This window comes from Harmonia axyridis, chromosome 4, assembly GCF_914767665.1.
Source record: "Harmonia axyridis chromosome 4, icHarAxyr1.1, whole genome shotgun sequence".
In the NCBI taxonomy this organism is placed as follows: Eukaryota; Metazoa; Arthropoda; class Insecta; order Coleoptera; family Coccinellidae; genus Harmonia; species Harmonia axyridis.
Window position 1 is genome coordinate 33,094,097 of NC_059504.1, and position 25,341 is coordinate 33,119,437.

Consider the following 25,341-nt stretch of genomic DNA (forward strand, 5'->3'; position numbering starts at 1 on the left):
ACTGTTGGTCCAGTAAATCCCTCACAGGACGAGAATAATTGGCGGGTGCTCCATCATGCTGAAACTATATTTCATTTCGTATTTCCGTAGGTAATACTGCTAACATTCCGGGAAGAATGTTCTGAATGAAATTCAAATATGCAGCTCCATCTAAATTTCCTTCGAAAAAATGTGAGCTTATCACATGATTGCCGATTACTGCTCCCCAGACATTCAATGACATTCAATTACGTTGATTGTCTATTTCCCTTATAATTATTGGATTGCCTATTGACGGCTCCGGAATTGTGGAAGGCTGCTTCATCACTGAATAAAACAAATTCAAAAAATGTAGGGTTCTGTTCAATTTGAAAACTTGCCCAGTTACAGAAATTCAGACGGTTTTCAAAATCACTGTCGGTAAGCGCCTGGTGCATCTGAATGTGTTTGGCATGATACTTATTTTTTTTGAGGATTTTTATTTTTCAGAGATATCTTATCAAATATGCCGAGTTTTCAAAATAATTAATTTTTTAAATAATTTAAAAATTGAATTCTTATTAACAAAGTATTTCGATAATAAATAGAACTTCATCCAAAGTAACAATGTGTTTCTTAGAATTTACCCACTTGTTCCTTGATGTTGATATGTAGCAACATTTATTTTTAGCTGAGTCCTATATTTTTAATGTAGGTATCAGTTGGTCAGATTGGAATTATCATTTTGGTCAAACAGATACCTATCTTCCTTATTAACAATATGTGATTTTGAGTGTTCATTTTATTTCACCCATAATTATTTTGTATGCATTGTGAAATTAGGTTAGGTGTATTTGTGTTCAAAGATATACCCAACTTGAAAATAGGTAAGCCCCACGTATTATACGGAATTCAAATTGGGTATATTTCATAAATCCCCAGAATTGAATATTGAATTAGTTATATATGGAATCATTTGTTTATATACATATATATTTTTTACGAATATAAAGATCTTCAGTTCAAAAATTCATTTGCTTATCGTTGAATATTATATATTCTTCGGAATTATACATCTATATTATATATTCTTTATAAATATTTCTGCGAAATGAATTTTTGTTCATTGTATGGCTATTACCTCATTTCGATGCTCTTTTGTGGAAAGATGAATCTTTGGCTGTGGTGAATACCTACATTCCATTTTTCAGCATCATTCAGTGAAACACGAGAAACAAATTTTCTGCATGTGGATGGAGACTATTTATTCGCTAGTCTCAAACTTGAGGGGTTGAGGTCTAATGAGCAATGAGCAAAATTTACAAAGCTCAATGTGAGATTCTACAAATTAAGTTGATAAAATTTTCATCAGCTATAACTGCAGACAATATCCTATTTTTCAAATTTGGTTTTTCAGAATTGATATTTTTGTTTTCAGCAGTTGGTTTATTTTTTTAACTAATAAAGCTTTTATGTGCAAAATCCATCTATCCACCGTTAATGACAGATTTTTTATTTTTTCGGAAATATCAAACGCTATTTACATTAAATTCGCTACTAAAATCGGTTTTTATATAACATTTGTCCTTTTAGATATATTTTTTATGAATCATATTTTACACCTTATTCTACTTCACACTCGAAAAAATATACGGAGTGTTCCTCCTTAGAAAGTGAACGTTATATTATAGATTCAAAAAGAGGATTTTCCCAAAGACTTTTTATGAACAGATTTGTAAAATTTCTTATCATTTCTCATGCCTTGAAGTTATAATCATCGAAAAATATTTTTCAGTACGGAAAATTTCGAATATAATTTTCGCTTCCTTTTGAAAAAAACACTCCGTATATTTTTTCGAATGTGATGTAGAATAGGATTCATAAACATTTTTTGATTGTAGATCGCTAAGATGATTTGTAACCATTTTCGAATAATTGAACTCAAAAGAATTGTAAGTAGTTGGAACACATTGTATAATTGACTAAATCTAACAACACCAAATAACAATCATTTTATAGTATCTCCTATTAACGGACTGTTCACACTTGATTACGCAGAATAGTGATGATTATCCAGGATAACGTTTTGTATTGTTTAACAATGGAGAACAACTGATAGTTTTCAGGGGCCTCCAGCGTCAAAACTAGCCTATACAAAAACTTTTGCATATTGAACTTTTTGTTTGGAATGACTTGAACTACAACATATCAAAAATTCAGCCAATTTGATAGGAGGCCATTCTCTCTAATAAAGTGTGTGGTAACCTTCTGAAGGAAACTTGAAATTATTATTTTATCCTTAACGATTATCTCTATCGAATCTGTATTTTTGAAATTATGAGGAAAATAACATTTCGAATCACCATATTTATGGAACCTGCCCTATCGGATTTTACGCATTTTCAAAGTTATAACCGCGTCATTCGATCATGGATTCCTCGTCTGTGCATCGCTCCTTATCGTTTGAGACCATTATTCCCAGCCTAAAAAGTTCGAAATATATTAACAGTATTAACACCGTGACTAAATTAAATGTTAGTGCTCTGTTTATTTTGGATAATGAATGATTGGGTTATAATAAATTGAATTTGAATTTTCTTCCTCGAATGAATCCAGAAGTTTTTTGTTGGAAATCACAAAAATTGCATTTTACTATTTGCGTGAAATTAGTTAAAAACTTTTTTTCCTACAACTGCTATGAAAAGTAGCATATTCTTCATAGTTTTATCAATTTATCAATTTCAAAACTATGTATTGCTCATACTGTGGGAACTATTATTTCTCATGGCACTTTGCCCACACCTCGCTTGGTAGACCAATGAAATTGGGCTTTTGAGTCGTTTCTATGGAAACGCAATAAATTAGCACATATACTGTCAACGAATGCCATTTTGATTTGAATCAAGTCCATTACTTTAATTATTGAATTTTAATAGGAGAAGTATAGTATGCAACATGTGGAGAAAGTCCAACTTTTCACGCTCGTGTTTGCAGCATTCGCCTTTCAGGCTCGTGCCACAAACTTCCATACTCGCGAGAAAAGTTGGACTTTCCCCACTTGTTGCACAATATACTATTGGCAAACTCCTCCAATAGAAGGAAAATTTGAAAAATTTTTTTCTTTGATATCTCAATAGTTTTTTTTTTACAGAAGCAAATGTTTGAGAAATTACGGAGCGGAACATTCAACCCCGCTTTGGGGCGAGTTGTTCCACCTTTGGGGCAAATTGTTCCTCTTAGATTCTGATAATATTTTGTTGAAATAATGAAGGTTGTTTTGAATGAAAAAAACATTTTTATGTTGTGTATGTTAAGTTTATTTTATGGAGAACTAAACTAAAAAGCAACAACAAAATATTGTGTTACTGGTTTGTATGAATTTTTTCATTTAGTTAAAATAAAATTGAAGTCCATAAAATCTATAAATTTGATCTAATGTGTAAATATACTTTCAAAATAAAAAACATAACTGGTTACTTCCATATAAACTTTTTATTCAGGTTTTTGATCAATTGTGACTAACTTTGACAATCTCCATTTTTATTCATCAGCAATCTTATTCATCAATCTTCTCTTCATCTGACTCACAATAATCAAGATATACACATAAGAGTGACTATATCATTTCCATCTAAATATTTGGTAGGTGCCCATTTTTTACACATAGTACATTCTATCCACAAACCATTGTTTTCTTGGTCGAGAATTTTAATTTGAATCATAACAAATTAGGCAGTAGGTACCATTCCAGATTCTTACCGCTTACCGCTTCATTCTCGGTATCTTGCGTTTTGCTCTTTCCTAATCCTGATATTTTTTTGCACTTTCCTCCTTGTTTTTACCATTTACTTTTCTTGTATCTTTGATTTTTTTTGTTCCACTCCTTGTAATGCCTTCATCAGTTTGTCTTTTTCTCTGCCTGTTCTTTAGCCAATCCATTATTTTCTGGCATGTCTGTTAAAATAGTCGTGTGTCGTAAACGTCGTTTTCTAGAAGTCAATGTAAGGTCATGAGGAAAATTCAATTTCTCTTGCCACAGTTTTAACAGATTTTTCGTCGTTAGTAACACCAGGGGAAGCTTGACTTAACAATTGTCTAGGTCTAGGAGGTCTTACCTCTCTCTGTCTTGTAGTTTCGCATCCTTAGAATGAAAAAAAATGTGTCATGAAATTTTAGATACAATTGAAAGTCGATTGGATTCAGTTTTTCCTCGGAACAACCAGCCCCGCCAGAACGGAACTTATGACCCCAAATTACTTTAATATACGAACATTGACGTACTGGCAAACTAGCAAAATCAATTGAAACAATACTAAATCAATAAGATTCCTTAGTTATGTAACTACAATTTGGGAAATTAATGCATGAATAGGTTCATTATTAACAAAGATAAAGCAAATAGTTCAAACATGAAAACTGACACTTACGTGACGTTTCGAGAGCACGTGCACACAGCCACTCAATCACCGTCACCAGAGTAATAAAAACTACTGCCAAATTGGCGCTCCACTTGGTGCTTTAGGAGCATATTTTGCATATCTTGCTATGTTTTTCGTTACAAAGTTATTTCCATCGGAACACCTGACCCCGTGAACTTCCAGCCCCGCTCTCCCCTATCCTTCACCATTGACTGCACCCATCCATTTGAAGACAGTAGTATTTACCTGAAGCAGGGCCCCCGCAAAGGCGCGTGCAACGCGTGCACCTCACGCGGGCGCCACTCTAAAAGGGCGCCAAAACCTCTTATAGACCGCATGAAGAACCGATGGACCAAAGGTTTTCGAAAAAGATTCTTTAAAATTTTTCAACAATTTTTTTTTCCAAACTTCTTTCTTGCAATTTATACAAGTTTCCGAACGTCGCAATCGGCATGAAATAGCCAGATATTGGTTTACAAAAACGCATAGTCGATGCTAATCCTAGGGCATTTTTTGCGCTATGTGCTGCACACAGCTTAAATTTAACTGAAAATGATGCTGCTAAGGTTTCAAATAAAACAGTGGACTCTTTTGATATTGTAAAAGAATTTTATATATATATATATATTTCTCTTCATCCACAAAGAGATTGGAATGTTATAAAAAAGCATGATCCTCAGTTACGTCTAAAACCCCTGAGTGATACTAGATGGTCAAGTAGAATTGATGCTAAAGTTTATTTTATTCGAATATGTGATAGTCTTTTAGAAATAGTAGAAAATGATACTTTTAACATAAAAACTAGACATAAAGCAAGTTCTCTTTTATTAAATATTTATTCTTTTAAATTTATTTGAAGTATCATAATTTCTTATGATTTTTCATTCCAGATTAATATTGTAAACAACATGATGCAAAGTGTAGAGATTGACATTAAAGTGTGCCAAAACCATTTGAAGAAATTAGTTGATCATTTCAAAAATTATAGGGATGATAATGTTCTCGAGGAAAAACTTGCGGGAGCTGGAAAACTAGCGGCTGTTCTTGAGATAAATCAAGATTTTTCTCCGTTATATACTGTAAGACGAAAGTATAAACCAAAATTGTTCGATTATGAACAGACGGAAGATCCAAAAATCGCTTTTAAAATAAATTTCTTTTAGAAAATAATTGATCAAACACTAAGTTCCTTAAATAGTAGATAACGTTAACGTTTTTTGTTTTAGTTGTGATATTCTTAAATTAAATGACATTGAAATGCTGTCATGCTCTTCAACAAAAGCTAACTGATGACAGGACAAAAAGAGATTGACGTGAAAGAAAATGATTTAATCAACGAGATAAAAGCCCTAAGATTGTTTTCATTATCTGAAGCGAAAATCCTCTTGAAATTCTACAATATATTTTTGAAAATAATCTAACTTCTTCTCTACCGAATCTTAGTATTGTCTCAAGAATCCTTCTCACTTTACCTGTGTCCTGTGTCTGTTGCTTCTGGTGAGAGATCATTCACTGAATTAAAAATTTTTAAAAACTATTTGAAGTCTACCATGTCTTAAGAAAGATTTTCTGGATTGGCAATCTTAGATATAGAGCAAGAGATACTCGATAAAATTGATTGATTGATAATATAAAAGAATTTGCAGCAGCCAAATCTAGAAAAACATCCATTCAATTTCTGGATTGATCATAATTAAATTTTTATGCCTTTATGAATAATTTATAGAAGAATACAGCTCAAGTTTTGAAACACATTTGAAATGTATTATGTTACAAATAACACCATAAAGTTCTTAAGGCAATGAAGGTTGCTGATAGATTTTCAACCATTCTACACTAAATTCTCAACAAAACTTCAAAAAAAAAAAAAAATTCTGATTATGCAGTAGTATTTTTCTCCACCTCCCCCCTTTAAGGGGCGCCAAAATATGTTCCGCACGCGGGCGTTGATGTCCCTTGCGGGGGCCCTGACCTGAAGCCTAAAATAAAGATAAACAACAATTGGAAACTTCAGTGGCAAGAAGTAGCAGATAGCACTGTGCAACATTGTCCAAGGAAAAGAAATCGAATGCTAGTTTTATCAGCTGAAATTCCTTTCTACAAAAGGTATCAGAAATATTTGAAAAATAACAACCTCAGAGAATGGTTGAGAGTATTAGGTTTAGGAAAATATAGTTATGAGTCAAGATACTTCCAGATAACGACCAAGGTGAAAATGAGGAAGAAGATATAATGAATAATTATATTTTAAATAAAAATAAAATTTCAATAAAAAATAAATTTAAATTTGGGCAGTTGAAGGAAAAATATAGTAAGCAACATGTGGAGAAAGTCATTTCTCTCAATCGTGTGGTTGCGGCACGTGAAAAAAGTTGCACTTCCCCACTTATTTCACAGTTAACAATAATAGCTATATCATTTCAAAACTTACTGGAACGGACTATACTTCAATAAAGACTTTCTTTTTCGTCTCCAACAAGGCCAATCCTGGCTAAACTGAGAACTGAGGCATTGTATTCCATTGCTCCTTGGCATAAGATTATGAAATTAGAAAAGTGTCTCTAATTTCATAATGGATTTTAGTGAAAATCAGAAGTGACGACGGTCGACGACATGAAAGCAGCGAGCTTATAAAATGAGGGAATAGTAGATGTTGGGTTTCATATGTGTGCAACAGTTTCATACGTGCTTTTGCATCAGCGATGCAAAAAGCTACCATTTCATCCCATTTGATTCAAATATTTATTAAATTGGTGAATAGTTAGTGCACCAGTCAACAAACTCAGTTGTCTTCATTCAAGGGCCAGAGGTTTCTTTACCTCAGGCTTAGGAAACGACCCCCCAATGAGAAGCTTCGATTGACTGAGATACTTCTTGTCCTCCATTCAGAGGAAAATTTTCCCTTTAGCCATAAAGAAGCTCCTGCCAAATCTAGGACAGTTGGGAATCGAGACCCTCCCATAGCTTATGAATCTGTCTAAACATTACCTGGAATCTCCTCGTGTGCCGAAATAACTTTCAATATCCTCTACGAAAGTTTCCGAGCGTGCAGACAAGAACGGCATACAGTTCTTCCTGTACTACTGAATAGTTCTTCCCTAGAGGGATGGTCATATTCGAAAGAGGTCGAAGAGTCGCGGTACCAGTTCCTGTGGATGTCACCAAACCAATGTCCTAGGTGAGACCTTGAGATTCGTAAAGCCTGTTTGCTCAGATCATCGATCTATATCCAACCCTGAAGGGTTTGTCAAAGCAGAAACTGGTGCTCATGTAGTTCCCTTTGAGGAGAATATATGGATTAGCATCCTCCCCAATTTTGATAGCCCTGGCATGCCTTTTGAATAATCTGCTATAACGTCATTCTCCCTATAATTAGTCATTGAGGTTTGGCTACAGGACTTCTCCGTAGAAGTCCATCACAACAAAGAAATATAGAACATTAATCTATCGGATTTGTTTAGATAGATATACTCCAACTCCAAACAAACAAGGAAGTATCCTTCTCCTAGAAAATATTATTTTCAATTGTGAAGAATTTCTGAAAAACATTTTGGAATGCTTCGAATTCATCACAAATAAAGAAGACTTGATTAAATTCTTAAAAAACACTCAGTATCAGGCTGCTTTAGAACGTCTTAAATAAGGTAACATATGCTTTTGCACTTCTCAGGAAGTAACCGGTTATCACCGGCTCAGAAAGAAAACGTAGATGAACACACTTTCATTTAGAATATCAACAAATTTTTATTTCAGTAATATGCTTGGACCTTGCTATTTTAAGTTGGAATTCAACATCATTTGAATGTCCTCCTCTTACAGAACTCGATACTTATGAGGTAATTTTCAATGACTCGTCGGCACATTTCGAGCAATATTTCCTCAATTACTTGACGGATGTTGGTTTTCAGATCATTAAGAGTCTGAGAATTATTGGCATAAACACAATTCTTCACATACCTCCCATATGCTTCTTTTCTCAGTCACCGATTGAAAAATGTGCTTCATAGCTGAAGAAAATTCAATGCGAAAATTTGTCATCCAAACGTTGTTGTTCAAGTACCCAATCGGCATATGTTATACGCATTTCATGGTCAGCTGGATTTAGTTCTTGTGTCAACTGATCCTTATAAGGATGGGTATCAGTGACGGCTCGTGCCCTCGAGATGTGGGTCGGCCACACACACACACATATATATATATATATATATTTTTTTTTTTAAATTCACACTAGCGTGGTTATATATATATATATATATATATATATATATATATATATATATATATATATATATATATATATATATATATATCTATATATATAAATATATATAAATTTTCCCACACCCCTTATCATACTTATAACTATATAAATAAATATATATAAACAAATAGATTTCCACGTCACCCAAGAGGACGGGTTGGTTTTTTGTTTTTAATGGGAAACCTCACCTAGAATAGCCCTATTATAACCCAATATAAAAATGTAGTTCTCAAATCAATGAAAACTGAAATAAAATGAAACTCTTGAAAAAACAGAAATAATAAAATATTCAATTATCAACATAAAATATATATTTGAATAAACATAGAGAAAACCTCTCACGAAAACATATAAATAAATGTATAAAATATAAAAAAATCTTATAAAGACCACAAAAAATATTGTGGAAATGACCGCATGTATTCTGGTCTAAAATGTATGAGCTTGCTTACCCTTTATTCATTTTTATAGATCAAATCAATTCGACGATCTTTCTTTGTCGCGAAGTCATCAATTATTTTCTCGAAAAAAATGTTTCCTCTGGCTAGTTCTTTAACTTAACCTCTTTCGATTGATATCAGTGCCAGGTTATTTAAACGGTCTTGAGACATCATGTTCCTACTGAAAGATTTTATTCTTTTGAGCGCTGAAAAACTTCTTTCTACTGACGCGGATGTTGGTGGCAGGGACAAAATCATACAAAATAACTTATATAATTCAGGAACATCGGAAACAATATTATTTGAGAAAATGAATTCCGTAATACCATTCAGCATATTTGAATTGCCGAAGATAGCATTGTCCCAGTACATGATCAGAAAATCAATACCTAACTACTATCGAACGGCATAAATAAGTTTTTTTCTGATTAAGACGTTATATCCCATAATCAACCATTCATTTGAATATATTTATTATATTTTCATGATCTGAAAATCAATAGCTACTATCGAACGGCATAAATAAGTTCTTTTCTGATTAGGACATAATGTCTCATAATTAACCATTCATTTAATTATCAAATATTTGAAATAAACTGTAAAAAGTTGCTGCTTGACGCTCTGCAATAGGATAACCGGCCAGCCGACCCTGTGTATTGGGAAGCGACCTTACATCGAGTTGTTGTGCCGTTCTACTGAGTGGTCGTATTCTGGGCGTATGTCGTAGTATCTTTTCCTTTACGTAGCGCTCTCGGTAGCGCTGGTTCCGCCATCGGCTCTCGGCCGACCTAACGGTGATATTCCAGGAGTTGCAATTGTATAATTGTAACATTTGTGTTTTGTTACAATTTATGAAAGGGAATAACAACGCTGGATGCTTTGGAAATCGAATATTAGGTGGGTCCGAAAGAAAATATTGGCCGGTATAAGTTATATTTTCCTGTTCTGAGTGGAAATATTCATTACCGAGGGAATTTGGATATCGAAATCGATAACTCCGATTGAGTTCGAATGAATTGAATATCTAGAACTATTTTCTATTTCCTGATAATTTTTGGGTCGGCCCGGCCGACCCTGCCGACCCTGACGAGCCGTCACTGATGGGTATGCAAATCCAGTAGTAAAAAACGTCATTGCGTGCCGTAGGAGAGGCCAAAATGTTGTGCGCGCCGAATAATAAAATTGGATCTTCTTCAACACTTTCACTTACAGCAGCAATATTTTCAGTCGAGCGTGCATTTCGATGATGTATGGGCCTTAAAACATCAGCAGCAGATCCAGTCTCTTCGAATTTTTTCACTGTCTTTTTCTAATTGTACGACCAGATTCATCAATAATAAAAAGTGGAAAACCATATTTTCATTTTTTTTTTACTCTGCTGATCTGAATAAGAGAACAGATAACTACTTCTATAACTTAGTGGTTCTGTATGTGAGTTGAGAATCATCGTGTAAAATATGCAGTAAATTTTCTTTAAAATGTCAGTTTATTACATCCACACTCAGTTCTCGTCAAGCCAGTGAAATATCACTGAGTAGACATACAGTACGAGTATGGTATATCTTCAAGTATTCAAGGGTTCTACAACATAAAGTGCACAGTACTTAGGGGACAGCTGTATAGAGCTTAGACAGGAAATTGTTAGCTGCTAAAACTACTACTAATATACTTATTACAACGATCATTGCGGTTGGGAAATGATAACACAAATCAAATATGAGCCGCCTCATCATCAGTGTTTTCTAAGGATACGCGCAAAGCTTACAGCCGGTATTTTTAGGTTCAATAATGATGTGAAAGCAAATGACAAAAATCCGGTTGAATTAATAGGAACTGCTGATTATCGGAACTTCCGATTAGTGTAATACATTCCCAAATCTGTCTGCATGTCGTGTTTTTCGGTTGCGTTTATCTTGGAAAATCCACGGTTCTGAGTTCGTCCTATAGTAAATACAGATTGTAGGAGGTTTTGTTTATTGTTTCTGCTGATAGGAATATCTAATGATTGGAAGGCACGTATAATTGGTTGATTATTTAACCCTGCGGCATTACAATTTGTTTTGATTTTCTAACGTTTGTCGATTTAATTGGTTTTATGAAAAGTACAAAGCATGCTAATCTCGATATATCTGTGTCCAGTACCTCTCTAGAGTGTTTCGTGTTTCGTCTGGTGTGACTGTGAGTGACTTTCCGTTTAGAGGTTGATACACTTAAGAAACAACATTTGGATGTTTGTAGGTGAGTCATTTAGAAAAGCTGTTCAAAATTTAAAAAAATTAAAAAACTTTTTATTGGAACTCAACTCTTCTATGATCAAATCAGAAGAAGGAAAACACTTTCTTACGTTTATATATCATCATTTATATATATATATAAATATATATATATATATATATATATATATATATATTCAAATATAGAAAATCCAATTTATTTCCAAATTCATTTTTCTGCTATTTTAATGTTCAAAAATCTCATAACATGTCCCAAATAATAAAAAAACGGTTTACAAAATAAAAAATATATCGAATCTAGATCTATAGATTTGAATCTAGCTTGATAGTTGAATCCTGATTGACCGCATCATAAAAGCGAGAATGCATTCCTAGACCATGAACCTGTGGAAATAAAGTTGTAAGAAAGGTGAGTATAACGGCATATTTCATAACAAGGTACGAAAAAGTTAAATTTTCATGGTTTTCTTCTGAATAATTTCAAAGGTTTATTTTGGAAAATCGGGGGTTTATATAAATTTCTAAAAATGTTTTTTTTAAGCCTTTTATAGATTAATAACATTTTTGAAAATAACCGTTTCATACGAAATAAAATCGTACCGAATGATAATTCAAATCAAATTACGAAAATCAGAAAGGAATTTTTTTCTCCGGTTAAGATGGCGCCCAAGTTGCAGAGGGTATAGAGTTATTTGGAGTTTGGACTCACCGCGAAGATACCACAGTTAAAGCGTGTACGAGATTCAAATAAACTCTGTATGAACTAATTCATAATTGCTTTGAAATCAGCCCCTCTTAAGGAATCTACGCCAATCTGGAAAATAATAAACGAAAACCTGAGCCGTATCTTTGTATTATTGCGCCCGTCCGTGGCAATATATTAGACATCCCCCCATTTTCGAAGATTTTTTTTTCATCCATTATATTTCCTTATAGTATTTTTTTGTTCATAATTCAAGTTATATATTTTTGTTAAAGTTTTAAAATAATACACAATATTATACAGGGTGTATATGAATAGTTGCGAAAAAATTCTGGGAGCAATTCCTTGTCAAAAGGTAGGGTGGGTGTTTCATATGAATTTTTTTCGAGCCTTCCCTGCTTAATGAGTGAATTATCTTTGTTTGCTTACTCTACTATAAATAAAAATCACAAATGAAAATTAACCAATTGAGTTTTTTTTATATGGGAAATCCATTGCCCATTAACAAAAAATCGTCATTATTTGATGTTTTAGTGTTTTTTTTAACATTTCTGAACATCCTACCTACATAGTATCATACATCATTTTGAAAAGAAAAAAATAACGAATTCAACGAAGTAATGACATATCCATTAAAAAAAATAGGTTTGTGTTGAATCTTCAAAACCATTCCCCGAAAAAAAAACTTAGTACGCCACTGGATTCTACGCAGAATTCTGATTCAGTCGTAGTTTTTAGCTCAGCATTATTTCTAATAACTTCGGAGATAAGGGAGGGGTCCGAAAAGTATCAATTTCTAAAATCGCCCTGTATCTCTGGAACGGAAACCGTTATACAAAATCTGATTAGACCAACTTGAGTTTCACGAAAAAGTAGGACAGGAACGTGAAAACCGCAAGGCTCTATCTTAAATAACAAGCGAGAAACCTGGCTGTCTCACCCAAAATGGGATCACTGTACACGTGAAAATAATTTTAAAAAACTTATATGTTCTTATACGATTCTCATTTGTTTTCGAGATACAGTGTGTTAAAGTTGGATTTTTTTTTCAAGTTTATATAGTATCGACACTTCACGAGATATGCAACTGAACTTTGGCATAAATATTATTGATAGCAGATCCATACTCTGGAAGAATGTCCACTGTTTTCCTCCAGAACTTTTTTTTTTGGTGAGCTACTGTTAATTTGAAAAAATGTGAAAAGAATCTTTGTTGATATACTAAACTTTATGGATTCTTGTAGTTTTCTTGTATCTGCTACTGATTTCGAGAAAAAAAATTTGGACGATTCTCTCTAAATCTTCCGAAAAATCCAGTTCGTAAGCTGTGGCGAATAAATTCATTATTAGTTTTTATGGTTATTTTCCCGATCTGTAGCAATTATTCATAAAGATTCGATAAACTCGTATAATCATTACAAAAAATGTATTCAAATTTTATAACTTCAACAATCTGTATCACGAAAACAATTGAGAATCGTATAAGAACATATTAGTTTTTTTAATTATTTTCACGTGTTCAATACGCTCCTGGAGTTAAGCCCGTTATTCCCGACTCATCCTGTATATATGAAAACCGAGTCGTGATCTTTCGAATTATTTCGCCCGGTGCTGCAATATTTTTTTTCTTTTAATATTTTTGGACGCCCCTGCAGACCCTGCGCCTGTGACAAGTGCCACCTTTTTCACGCCCTAGATACGGCCCTGATGAGAATTGTAAAATCGGTTATTGCACCACATTGGATAAATGTGTTCTTGAGCAAGGAGGATATCATACTTATAGCTCGAGAATCCTATTCATGAATTAAAATCCTTGAAAATCTGATGTTACACTTTGGTTTATTATTTCCACTTTGATCACAAAATATCTGAACATATATGAATTATCAATAAATAATAATATAATATATTGCAATATCAAATATCTAGCGGCGGAGTTTTAAACCTACAGTGTAATACTTTCCGAAATCTGTATTAATTTTCGAAAATTCTCGACTTCGAAAATTCAATATAATCAATATAATCTTTGAAGAAAAAATATTCAGTATTATCGCAACAATATCCGTTTTTATTTTCATAATTGTACCTAATCAAGTTCCTGAAAAATTAATCTATTAAAATTTAAAACCTTGATATTTAAATGGACACGGCTATACTGTACCTTCTCGATGGATATTCATTATTGATAAAATACTGAAACAAAGTACATAATTTCATCCTCAAACCGATTGCTGGAGTGGAGACCACGAGCAGACAAGAGAAGTAGAGCTAGGAGTATGAATTAACGTGTACAGAAATGAATCAAATTTTATATCGAATGTGCTGCAAATAGGTACTATTTACACATATTATTTTCGAGGAATCGAGAAAATTTCTGAACGGCTGCTTATTTTTGAATTTTACTTATTCCAAAACGTCTAAAAATTTTAAGGGTAGGAATTAAAAACATTTTTCCTTGTACCGATTCTAAAAGTTCATAAAAAACAGAATTAGAGATACCTATCTGTTATAGTGTATATTAACCAAATGACCTAAATCGCTTGAATAACAATACGCTTGATAAAAATCATTGAATTCCGCTCAAACATAATTAATTCATTGATTATCTGAAAATTATGTTAAATATACTCATCCAAATTTGAATATCATATTAAATACTCATCCAAATTCCGTAAATTATTGGAGTGAACAATAGACTGAAGAGCTCATCGTTATACGGAAGATACACACGAAAAGATATAAGTGAATACGTTGTTAGTTTTTTCAATATAGCTTAAAAATGATTAGTTATGGTCTGTCAGCAATCTCATTTTTGATAGTTCTATTAATATATTGACTTCATGTTACTAACACTTTCAGTATTTACGTTCAAAATCAGTGCTAAATATTTACACCCATATCATTGTTTGACAAATCTCAAAATAACATAAGAAGATGAAAATATCTTCTAATCACTCTAATCTATGAACATCCTCTATCAATATCTGAAATCTCAATTACATACTACATACTACGGTACTGGTGCTCAGGTATAGATGAATCATACAGTTTATTGTCGTTAAACGGGTTTTAGGTAAGAAAATGTAAACTCATCATTTTTCAGATTGCAAGGCGCTGAAATAGATAAGAGGATAGACCGACCGGTTACCATATAACTCAATAAACAATGGACTTGGATGATATGTTAGAGGAAATAGGGGAGTTTGGGAGATTTCAGATTACTATTTACAGCTTGGTATGTCTGCCAGTCTTGTTTGCAGCAGCCAACAGTTTGAGTTATGTGTTCACTGCTGGAGTACCTAATTACAGGTGAGACCTTCATATTTATATGAGGTTTGTCCGGAAACGTAACTCTAACTGCATAATTTAATCTATAACATAACCTAACACTGATGAGTGATGAATCTTCAAATTATTTTATTGATTTTGTTCCAAAGAACTATCGCGTAAAATTTTCATCTTCTTCTTGATGAACAAGAGAACAAATAATATGAATAAACCCAGCAATATGTATATATATAGATATAAAATTTATATCACCTTATGAACATTTTTTATGAATGGAATAGAAAATTTATCTATTGTTTTTCTGCTTTTCTCTCCAGAATCTTTACCGATTTTGATATCCACAATTTTTTATATCATTAAAATCAAATAAAATGAAACAAAGTAACTCAAACAAATTTTTCAATGTTTACAACATCAATGGTTCTAACAACACTGATGGCTTCTTCAGGTTACATTTGGATTGATACAAAACAGAGCTTGTAGACCAACTTATATCTATATAAGTTGTTACTCTAGTAACAAAAATTTGAATGTTGAAAACATAAAAACATTTGTTTTATTTTATTTGATAATAAATTTTCATCAAGTAAAGACCGAATTCATTAAATATTTAATAACAATTGTTTCGTCAACAATATGCTGCTTCAGGTTGATATTATTACATTTCGACTTCAACCTGAAAATAATAATAATATTAATTCCATACGCCAAGACTATAATAGGCCGATCTACAATAGTAAAACACATTTTTTTTGGCATAATTCGATTTTACTATTCAACATAGTTGCCTTCGAGGGCGATACAATGATTATAGCGATCTTCCAACTTTTCGATATCATTTCTCTAGTATGATTTGTCTTTCGCTTCAAAATAGGCCTCAGTTTCGGCGATTACTTCTTCATTGACGCTAAATTTTTTTCCAGCGAGCATTCTTTTGAGGTTTGAAAACAGGAAAAAGTCGCTGATGGGGGACAGATCTGGCAAATACGGTGGATGCAGAAGCAATTCGAAGCCCACTTCATGCAATTTTGCCATTGTTTTCATTAATTTGTGACACGGCGCATTGTCTTGATGAAACAGCACCTTCTATTTTCTTCAAATGGGGCCGGTTTTTGAATATTTCATCCTTTAAACGATTCAATAACGCTATATGATAATCGCTGTTGATGGTCTGGCCCTTTTGGAGGTAATCAATGAATATTATACCTTGCGCATTCCAAAATACTGATGCCATAACCTTGTCAGCTGACTGTTGTGTTTTTCCACGCTTTGGATTCGATTCATCGTGTGCAGTCCACTAAGCTGAATGTCGATCGGACTCCGGAGAGAAATGATGGAGCCATGTTTCATCCATTGTCACATATCGACGCAAAAATTCATGTTTATTGCCCTAAAAAAGCTTCAAACACTGCTCAGAATCATTAACACGTTATTGATCTTGATCGGTTGTGAACTCGCGCGGCACCGATTTTGCACACAGATTTCTCATGTACAAATATTCGAGAATTATATGATGTACACGTTCAGATGATATCTGCACAATGTCTGCTATCTCGATCAATTTCACTTTATGGTCATTCAAAATTATTTTGTGAACTTTTTTGATTTTTTAAACTTAGGCACAGATTACGGAATCCCTAATCTGTGAAATTAGCATACCAATCAATGATGGTTGATTTTCCTGGTGCAGAACTGCAGACCCCGTAAACTCTTCATTAAACCAAGATTTTGCTTCAACTTTATTTTTACCTTCAAAAAGCAATATTTTATCAGCACACGAAGTTCTTTTTTTTTATCGTTTTTCAAAAAACAAAAGTAGCTACACTCACAATGCAATCTCATAAACTAATGATAGGAATGCTGTCAAATTTTGACACGTATCCACAGATAACAGAGTAGAACACGTTTCGTTTGAAGGTTGGTATTAACTAAGATGCATAGAATACCTGGTGTGTTTACTGATTCGATTTTGTTTCAGACTTTTTGAGGGACCCACCTGTTGCTTTGGTGGTCTGCTTTACCAGAGTGCTGTAAGGTGGCGCTCTTTAAAATTTTTCGAATTCCCGCATCTGCCTGGTGCCGTTTATAAAGGAAATACTGATTTTAGACACTGCAAACATTCACAATAAATTACAATTCAGTTCATATCGAATTTTTACTCAAATGAATGGAATTTAATGACAGACCATAGAATATAAAATATTATTGTTCTATCACAGATTACTAGTTGGTCTGTGGTTCTATACTCAAAGTTCACGACAAGAGCGTAGAAATAGGGGGATACTGGGGGTAATTACACGGTGCTCCTAAATTGGAGATACAAATGAAAATGACAGATTTTCGGATCATTTTAAGAAAAAAAGTCCTATAACATGAGTCCCCAAACATTTTGTTCTGAGATACATGTGTTGAAGTTCAAGTTATTTTCTCGTATAACCTTCCCTTCACAAGATATTTAATATGAATTGGCCATAGATATTCCAGTTTAAAGTTTTCACTATGTGATATGCTAATTTTGAATGCAAATCTACAGGGTGATATATTTTCTGGAAGGATGCCTGCTTCCTTCCTCCAAAACTATATTTTGGTGAATGGCTGTTAGTTTAGAAAAATGTAGAAAAAAAAATCTGGTCCAGTACTACACTTTTTGGTTTGTTATAGTTTTGTCGTATCTGCTATCGATTTCGAGAAAAATCTCTAGTAATCCTCAGGAAAATCCAAATTATTATAAAGATCCAGCTAGTAAGCTCTAATGAATGCATTAATTATAAGTTTTGGTATTTATTTACCTAATCTGTAGCGAAGATTAATGAATATTTGATAAACTGTACGACACACCAGAAACAACCTGTATATTGAAAGCAAAGCCTTTGTGGGCTCATATTCATGAAAATCTTTTTTCTCAAAATTATCCAAGTAATTTCTCATTTTCCTTCGTAACTCTTATTTGAGAACAAGGTAAGAACAACCGAATTAGTAACAACAAAAATTATTTCGAGTTATTTGGTTCAAACTTCGTTATCAAACTTCTTTTTCTAACATTACAGATATGAATAAAAGTTGTCATCAAAAATTTTTTTTTCGATTATCCCTCCCCAAGAAAAAAAAGATCTATGCCCTTGGTTCACAAGAGTCGAGAATTGAGAGAAATGTCAAATGTAAACGATGTATGCGCCATCTGAAAAGCCCGCGATCCCTCGAAATCAAGTAGGTATAAATCCGAAAAATCTCCCGTTTTGTCTGAAAGTTTCACAGGTATAAGTAGACACACCAGGTATTCTATGCATCTTAGTATTAACTAAAAATCATATGGATTTAATACTTGCACCGTCATCTGTGCATCAGACCGGGGACTTTTCAATTGGCCTAATATTTTGTTATTCTTCAGTGGTTTAATGACTGGTTGATATCTCTAAATTCTGAAAAATGTGTTGTTTTACATATGGAAACTAAGATAACTCCCGTCTAAATTATTTCTTGGATGATGTTCCACTTTCTGATTGTTCGAGTAATGCCGATGTAGGGGATATTTTCTTCTTTTTTTAATTTCCTATCCGCTTCGGATGTTGGCTTAATACATGCTATCTTAACTTTGTTCACTGCTGTCCGGTACAACTCAGCTGTACCAGGTTCTAGGATTTTTCAACCATGAAATTCGTCTTCTACCCGCACTCCGTTTTCCCATTACTTTTCCTTGCAAGATGGTCTGCAGTAAGTGAAAGGCATAAAGAATATTTGAATATTTTCAAGTCATCAACATTAGTTATAGGTCTTCCCTCATTGTTGGTTAGGGTGGTCGCATTTTTTAAGTTTAGACTTGAACTTTAACCTTTTGGTGTAGGTTGAAAGTATCGTGTTTATGTATGCAGTGTTTCTATTTCAGTACACTTTTACTTTTTATCTCTGTCCTTAGCTTGTCGAACCTTTCTTTTAATGATTTTTTTTAATCTGTTGTATGCGCTATCGCTGCTTTTAACGCCTTTCTTTTTGCTTCGTTGTTCCATCAACTGCAAAATCTCGTCAATCATCCAGGGTTTCTTTTTCACTGCATATGGTGCAACAAGTCGTCTTTGATATTTTTAACTGTCATGCCAAGTTTACACATTTGGTATTCATGGTTTGCATGGCTTGGATCCGACAGGGACTTGATATCGTTATTTAGGTAGGTTTTTACTTGTTGGTACTACGTTTATTTAGTCTTTTCATCTTTATCTCAAATACGCCGACAAGGGGATTATGATTTGAGTTTATATCAGGTCCTGAATAGGTTTTTTACTGATTTATTGCTATTTCGGTATCTTTTGTTCACAAGTATGAAGTCGATCTGATTTCTAATTACATAATGATGTAATTAGAAATCAGATCGACTTCATACTTGTGAACAAAAGATACCGAAATAGCAATAAATCAGTAAAAAACCTATATTAGTCGATCTGATTTCTAATTACATCATTATGTAATTAGAAATCAGATCGACAGGACATTTCCTGTCGCGAGGTGATCTCCAGGTATATCTATATAGCCTCCGAGCTGGGAGTCTGAACCATGTATTTGTTATGAATTCTTGCTCCTCCTGCAAATAAACCAAGCATTATCATAACAGAAAATGTCAGTTGGACATCCATAATATATATACGGCCTATAATTTAATATGCTGGTCCAATCTGAGACACTTAAAATTTTCGGAGAGAGTTATGTTGACCGGCTTTTATTGATGGATTTGGCTTTGAAGACCTTCACTTACGTGGAAACTATATCATCATCTACAGAGTCTTGAGGGGATTGTTTGGTATTTCTTGTCAAACTGCGTCTTTCATGACTGGGAATCGGCTACCATCTATATTTTTGCTTGCGAGAGTGCTATTTCTTCCAAAAACAATTTGGATTGGTTTTGTATCACTGAACTCAGGTTTTATTTAAAATAATGTGTAATTCTGATATAGGATGACCCATTTCAAAAGACCAACTGAAATGACTCCATGGGAAGTAGGGAGTCAATTAGATCAAAAAATGTTTCTTCTCCCAAGAAGTTTATTTCAGTGGATTTTTGAAATTGGTCATTGTGTACATATTATTTTTTTCTATTGATATGGACATGAGCATTTTATAGATTTTTATCTTGGCTCTAATCAAGTGTAAATGATATTATATTTCTTTCGTGTAGAAACTGTGTCTTCAATACTGTGGCCTGCATGCAGTCATGGCACATTACCACCCGAAATTATGATCTGAATCTGTGCTTGTTGAAATTTGATATATATTAAAAAGCATATAATTTTCAGATGCTATATACCAGAATGTGAGGACTTGAACAGTACATCTTACGAAACGCCTTGGATGAAATGGGCCATACCTCCTGATACTAAATCAAAGCAGGATGGTTTTAAACCTAGCACATGTACACGATACGTGCCGAAAAATTACTCAAACTTCAATTCGGTTTGCTCACCGTCTAGTTTCACAAATGAAACTGAACAGTGTTCCGAATGGATCTTTGCACACGATGAACGAACAATTGTGAATGATGTAAGCACCAATAACTTGTGTTTTTTTCCAAGTATGTAATTTGATTCTTTTAGTAAGCCCATTAAATTTTCTGTTTGTTATACAGTAAAAATGCATTTTGTCGAAGATTGATCACTAGCGGAATTTGATTTCAGGGTGTTAATGATTCCTACCCCTTTGAAAGCGATCCATTATTATAGTTGTACAACTTTGCTCCCGCCGTTTTGCAATAGATGGCTGTAGCAGTAAGTGGTTGTCGAAATAAATAGATTGTATATATATATATATATATATATATATATATATATATATATATATATATATATATATATATATATATATATATATATATATATGTCATACAATAAGCTTAGGTATTTGTAAACATAACACCATCGAAATATTAGTCGATTTGTGTCTGCATCATAAAGTTATTCTCGATTAAACATTCTCATCATTTGCGGGAGGTTTTAATTTTCTTCTTCAATTTGAAGAAATCTGCGGCTGAGGTTCATCGAATGCTCTCAAATACCTGTGGTGATACCGCTATTAGTGAAAGAACGTGTCCATCACAGTGGTTTCAACGTTTTGTTTTCAACATTTTGACGTCGAAGACCAGTTTGGTGGAAGAGACTAGTATCAAACGCAACGAGAATTGGCAGGATCATTGGGAGTGACGCAACAAGCCCTTTCAAAACGCCTGACAGTCGTGGGAATGATTAAGAAACAAGGAAATTGGGTGCCGTATGAGTTGAAGCTGAGAGATGTTCAACGGCGTTTGTTTACTTATGAACAGCTGCTTGCAAGGCAAATACGGAAGAGATTTCTGCATCGCATTGTGACTGGAGACGAAAAATGAGTTCATTACGATAATCCCAAGCGCAGACAATCATGGGGATATCCCGGCCATGCTTCCACGCCAACTACCAAACCTATTATTCACAGTTCCAAGGTCTTGCTCAGTATTTAGTGAGACCAGCTCGGCGTTGTGTATTATGTGTTGGTAAAACCGACTGAAACAATCACAGCGATCGTTATCGAACGCAATTAATGCGTTTGAGCCGAGCATTGAAAGACAAACGGCCGCAATACAACGAGAGACATGATGAAGTGATTTTACAGCATGACAATGCTCGACCCCATGTTGCGAAATTGGTCAAGACATACTTGGAAACGTTGAAATGGGAAGTCTTACCCCACCCGCCATGTTCTCTAGACGTTGCTCCCTTGGACTATCACTTGTTTCGATCAATGGCACACTGCTTGGCTTGTCAGCACTTCCGGTCTCATGAAGAAGTTAAAAATTGGATGGATTCGTGGATAGCTTCAATAGATGACCAGTTTTTTCAAAGCGGGATTCGTACGCTACCCGAAAGATGGGAGAAAGTAGTGGCCAGCGATGGACAATACTTTGAATCATAAATGTATAACCAGTTTTTTACAATAAAGCCTCGAATTTCGCAAAAAAAACGGCGGAAGCAAAGTTGTACGAATCTGTATTTAGTCATCTTATTCAGAACGATTCAGATTAGATTTAGATTCGAGGGTAGTTTCATTGCACCGGGACCTTATGGTCTATTGTGTCCCCATCAGAGCTCTTCTCGCCAGTAGTCGTCGCAGAGTCTACACTCGCCCTCTAGTTCCAGAGTTTTGATAAACTTCAGTATCTGGGATGGTTTCATCAATAGGTTGCTTCTTCCCTACTAAAAGTCTCTTGTCCAAAACATTTTTTTGCGTTGGCTAACGATGGCAAGGTATTCCTTCACCAGGTGATTTTTCGGAATTTCTTCCTCCTCCATGCAGAATCTGCACTCGTCGTTTTCTTCTAAACTCATTTTCATGAGGTGCTCCTGAGGAGGCAATGCTTTATAAAAGAAATCCAGTGAAGAGCATATTCTTGCTGAGATCCAGTAATTTCTTAGATCTAACAGAAAAAAAATTACGAAGAAACTTTATGAAACGGTCCAAACTCAGGAAAATGTCGCTAGTCTTCCTGTTTCTTGTTGAAAGGTTCCGAGCCAATGAAAGGAGTTTGTGCTCCTTTTCTGGCAAGTATGTTGACCTCTTTATTTCCTTTAATTCCCAAGTGACCGGGAACCCATACTAAACAGACCTTGTTATTCTTGCCTATGGCTAAATTGCATTCCTGTTCTAAATGTATTGAGTCCATGTAATGTAAAGCGTCAAAAAACTGAAAATAATAAATATTATATTCGACGATTCCAAAAATTTATTATTTGAAGTAATTAACTAAAATCTTCGGATCTGATCATTTATAGATGATTCTCAATTTCTATCATATTCACGATAGTTCAACACTTCAACCACACAAAGCTTTATTGAAGAAAAATACCTATCATTATGTCGTAGCATACTAGAACTACAAGTCTTCATTAAACACTGATTGGAATAACTGAAAATCTAATAATTTAATACTTTCTAGTGGAAAATAACTTGCCTAGAAAATCAGTGGAAATTATCTCTTGTTGGTTCCTGCCATTTTGCTGGAATTATCGTAGGATCAGCATTGTTTGGCATATTAGCAGATAGGTAAGGCTTTTTGCAAAAAATATGGTCCACGATGCTGATCTCTACAAAATTTTCGTAGGTATGGAAGGAAACGTATCTTCATAATTTGCATTTTATTGATGGGAATATCAGGGATGGCTCAAACTATAAGCCCTGAATATGTTACTTTTGATATTATGATTTTTGTGAATGCTATGGGTACCGCTGGAGTGTACCCTCTGGCTTTCATAATTGGTAAGTATATACAATAGATATTTTGCGAAATTTGAAAGGTTTATTTCAGGAGTAGAAATGGTTGGAAAGAAAAAGAGAGAGCTTACTGGAATAGTATTAAACTATTTTTATGCTATAGGTGAAGCATTAGTAGCTTTAATAGCCTGGTGTACAAAAGACTGGGTCATGCTTCAGCTGACTGTATCTGCACCTGCTGTCCTCTTTTTTGTTTATTTTTGGTGAGATATTTTCGAGGATATTTTCAATTTTTCTCAAATTGTTGAGTTGATCTTTATAATTCTAGGATGATACCAGAGTCAGTTCGGTGGCTGTTGGCCAATGAAAAGCGAAAGAAAGCCAAAGTTATCATATGTAAAGTAGCCAAAGCAAACAAAGTGATATTATCAGATAACGTATTGGATACGTTCAAAGAAGATTCCTCTCTGACGGTAAGATTTTTCTTATGAACAATATTCAACTTAAAAACATAACATGATACAAATATAACATCCTTGTTGTACCCTAAGACCTGGGATTTCCTTTAAACCACCATACACAGATTAAAAACATGTAGGAGTATATTCACGTCAAAAATAAGACGAACACTTCATACAAACTGGTAGCCACATAAAAAGGCTTCACTTCATTTACGGTTTTTGAGCTTCTATGAACCTCTAGAAAACTTGTTGTTTTGTCAATCACAAAAACAATTGCTAATCTCTCTATACAAAAAATTTTACAAAACATTTCAATGAAAATATCAGAATTTTGCTCCTTACATTTTAAAATAATGAATTAAATATCTTTGTCATTATTTGTAATGACAAAAAAATATTTCTTTCAGGGAAAGCAAGAAGTTGATACCAAAATACTTCCAGTGGTGAAAGAAATGCTTGAATCGAACAAATTAATTCTAAGATTCATTATTATCTATATTATTTGGTAAGTGGATCCATTAAAATCTACCATTAATAGGACAATTCTATTTCGAAAAGTGTTGTGCTGTTATATAATGTATTTTCAGGGCTGTGAATGCTTTTGTATATTATGGTCTCTCTGTCAATTCCACTAGCATGAGTGGAGATAAATATATTAATTTTGCACTTGTTAGTTTAATTGAAATACCTGGTTATACGTTGGCATGGGTGAGCATAAGGCACTGTGGAAGGAGATTTTCTTTAGTAGGATCGCTATTACTATGTGGTCTAACTTGTGGGTTGACTATTTTGCTACCTCCAGGTAATTTCAAAATTAGTTCTTACTTTTTTTCATCAACCCACCAAATTTTGTTGTTCCTTTACAGATTTAGCATGGGCTGAAATGTCATTATTTTTACTTGGAAAATTAGGAATAACAAGTGCCTTCGGCATATCATATGTATATACAGCTGAATTGCTTCCTACAGCAGTTAGAAGTGGAGGAGTCGGCTCAGCTTCAACAGTGGCCAGGGTAGGAGCACTGCTTGCACCATTCGTTCCCCTTTTGGTAATTAATAGAGGTTTTAAGTGTTGATGTTAATAATATACCTATTATTTCAGGGTGTTTATATGCAGTCCTTGCCATCAATATTATTTGCTTCAGTTGCCATAACAGCAGGACTTTTAGCATTGAAACTACCAGAAACACTTGGGAGAAAATTACCAGAAACAGCTAAAGAAGCAACACTCATTTGATATTCATATATTCTCAACATAATTTGGAAAATATATAATTTGATTGGGTTCTTAATGGAATTACTGAAATAATACTCATTTTTCCAAAATTTTTACATGTAGACAAATTTCATAAAAGC

At 33.8% G+C, this 25,341-nt stretch overlaps 1 protein-coding gene and 1 long non-coding RNA gene across 2 annotated transcripts; one reads left to right on the forward strand and one right to left on the reverse strand.

Annotated features, from left to right (window-relative positions):
* Nucleotides 1-704: 704 nt before the first annotated feature.
* LOC123678502 (organic cation transporter protein) lies at nt 705-25,272 on the forward strand. Its single transcript, XM_045615549.1, has 12 exons — nt 705-845; nt 1,860-1,910; nt 15,118-15,323; nt 20,585-20,828; nt 23,251-23,357; nt 23,416-23,570; nt 23,620-23,788; nt 23,854-23,998; nt 24,394-24,491; nt 24,574-24,788; nt 24,853-25,034; nt 25,088-25,272. The coding sequence occupies exons 3-12, from the start codon at nt 15,181-15,183 to the stop codon at nt 25,220-25,222; spliced, it is 1,593 nt and encodes a 530-aa protein (XP_045471505.1). The 5' UTR covers nt 705-845; nt 1,860-1,910; nt 15,118-15,180; the 3' UTR covers nt 25,223-25,272.
* LOC123678504 lies at nt 3,432-4,761 on the reverse strand. The gene is made up of 2 exons (XR_006747262.1): nt 4,386-4,761; nt 3,432-4,099 (listed from the first exon to the last, which is right to left on the reverse strand). It is a non-coding gene; the product is annotated as an uncharacterized LOC123678504 (long non-coding RNA).
* Nucleotides 25,273-25,341: the final 69 nt, after the last annotated feature.

What these genes read in the sequence shown, in the direction of transcription:
- LOC123678502 (XM_045615549.1), top strand. Translation starts at nt 15,181, where the DNA reads ATGGACTTGGATGATATGTTAGAGGAAATAGGGGAGTTTGGGAGATTT. An exon ending in TTTGGCATATTAGCAGATAG is followed by an intron (nt 23,358 to 23,415) that starts GTAAGGCTTTTT and finishes AAATTTTCGTAG; the next exon opens with GTATGGAAGGAAACGTATCT. An exon ending in GACTATTTTGCTACCTCCAG is followed by an intron (nt 24,789 to 24,852) that starts GTAATTTCAAAA and finishes GTTCCTTTACAG; the next exon opens with ATTTAGCATGGGCTGAAATG.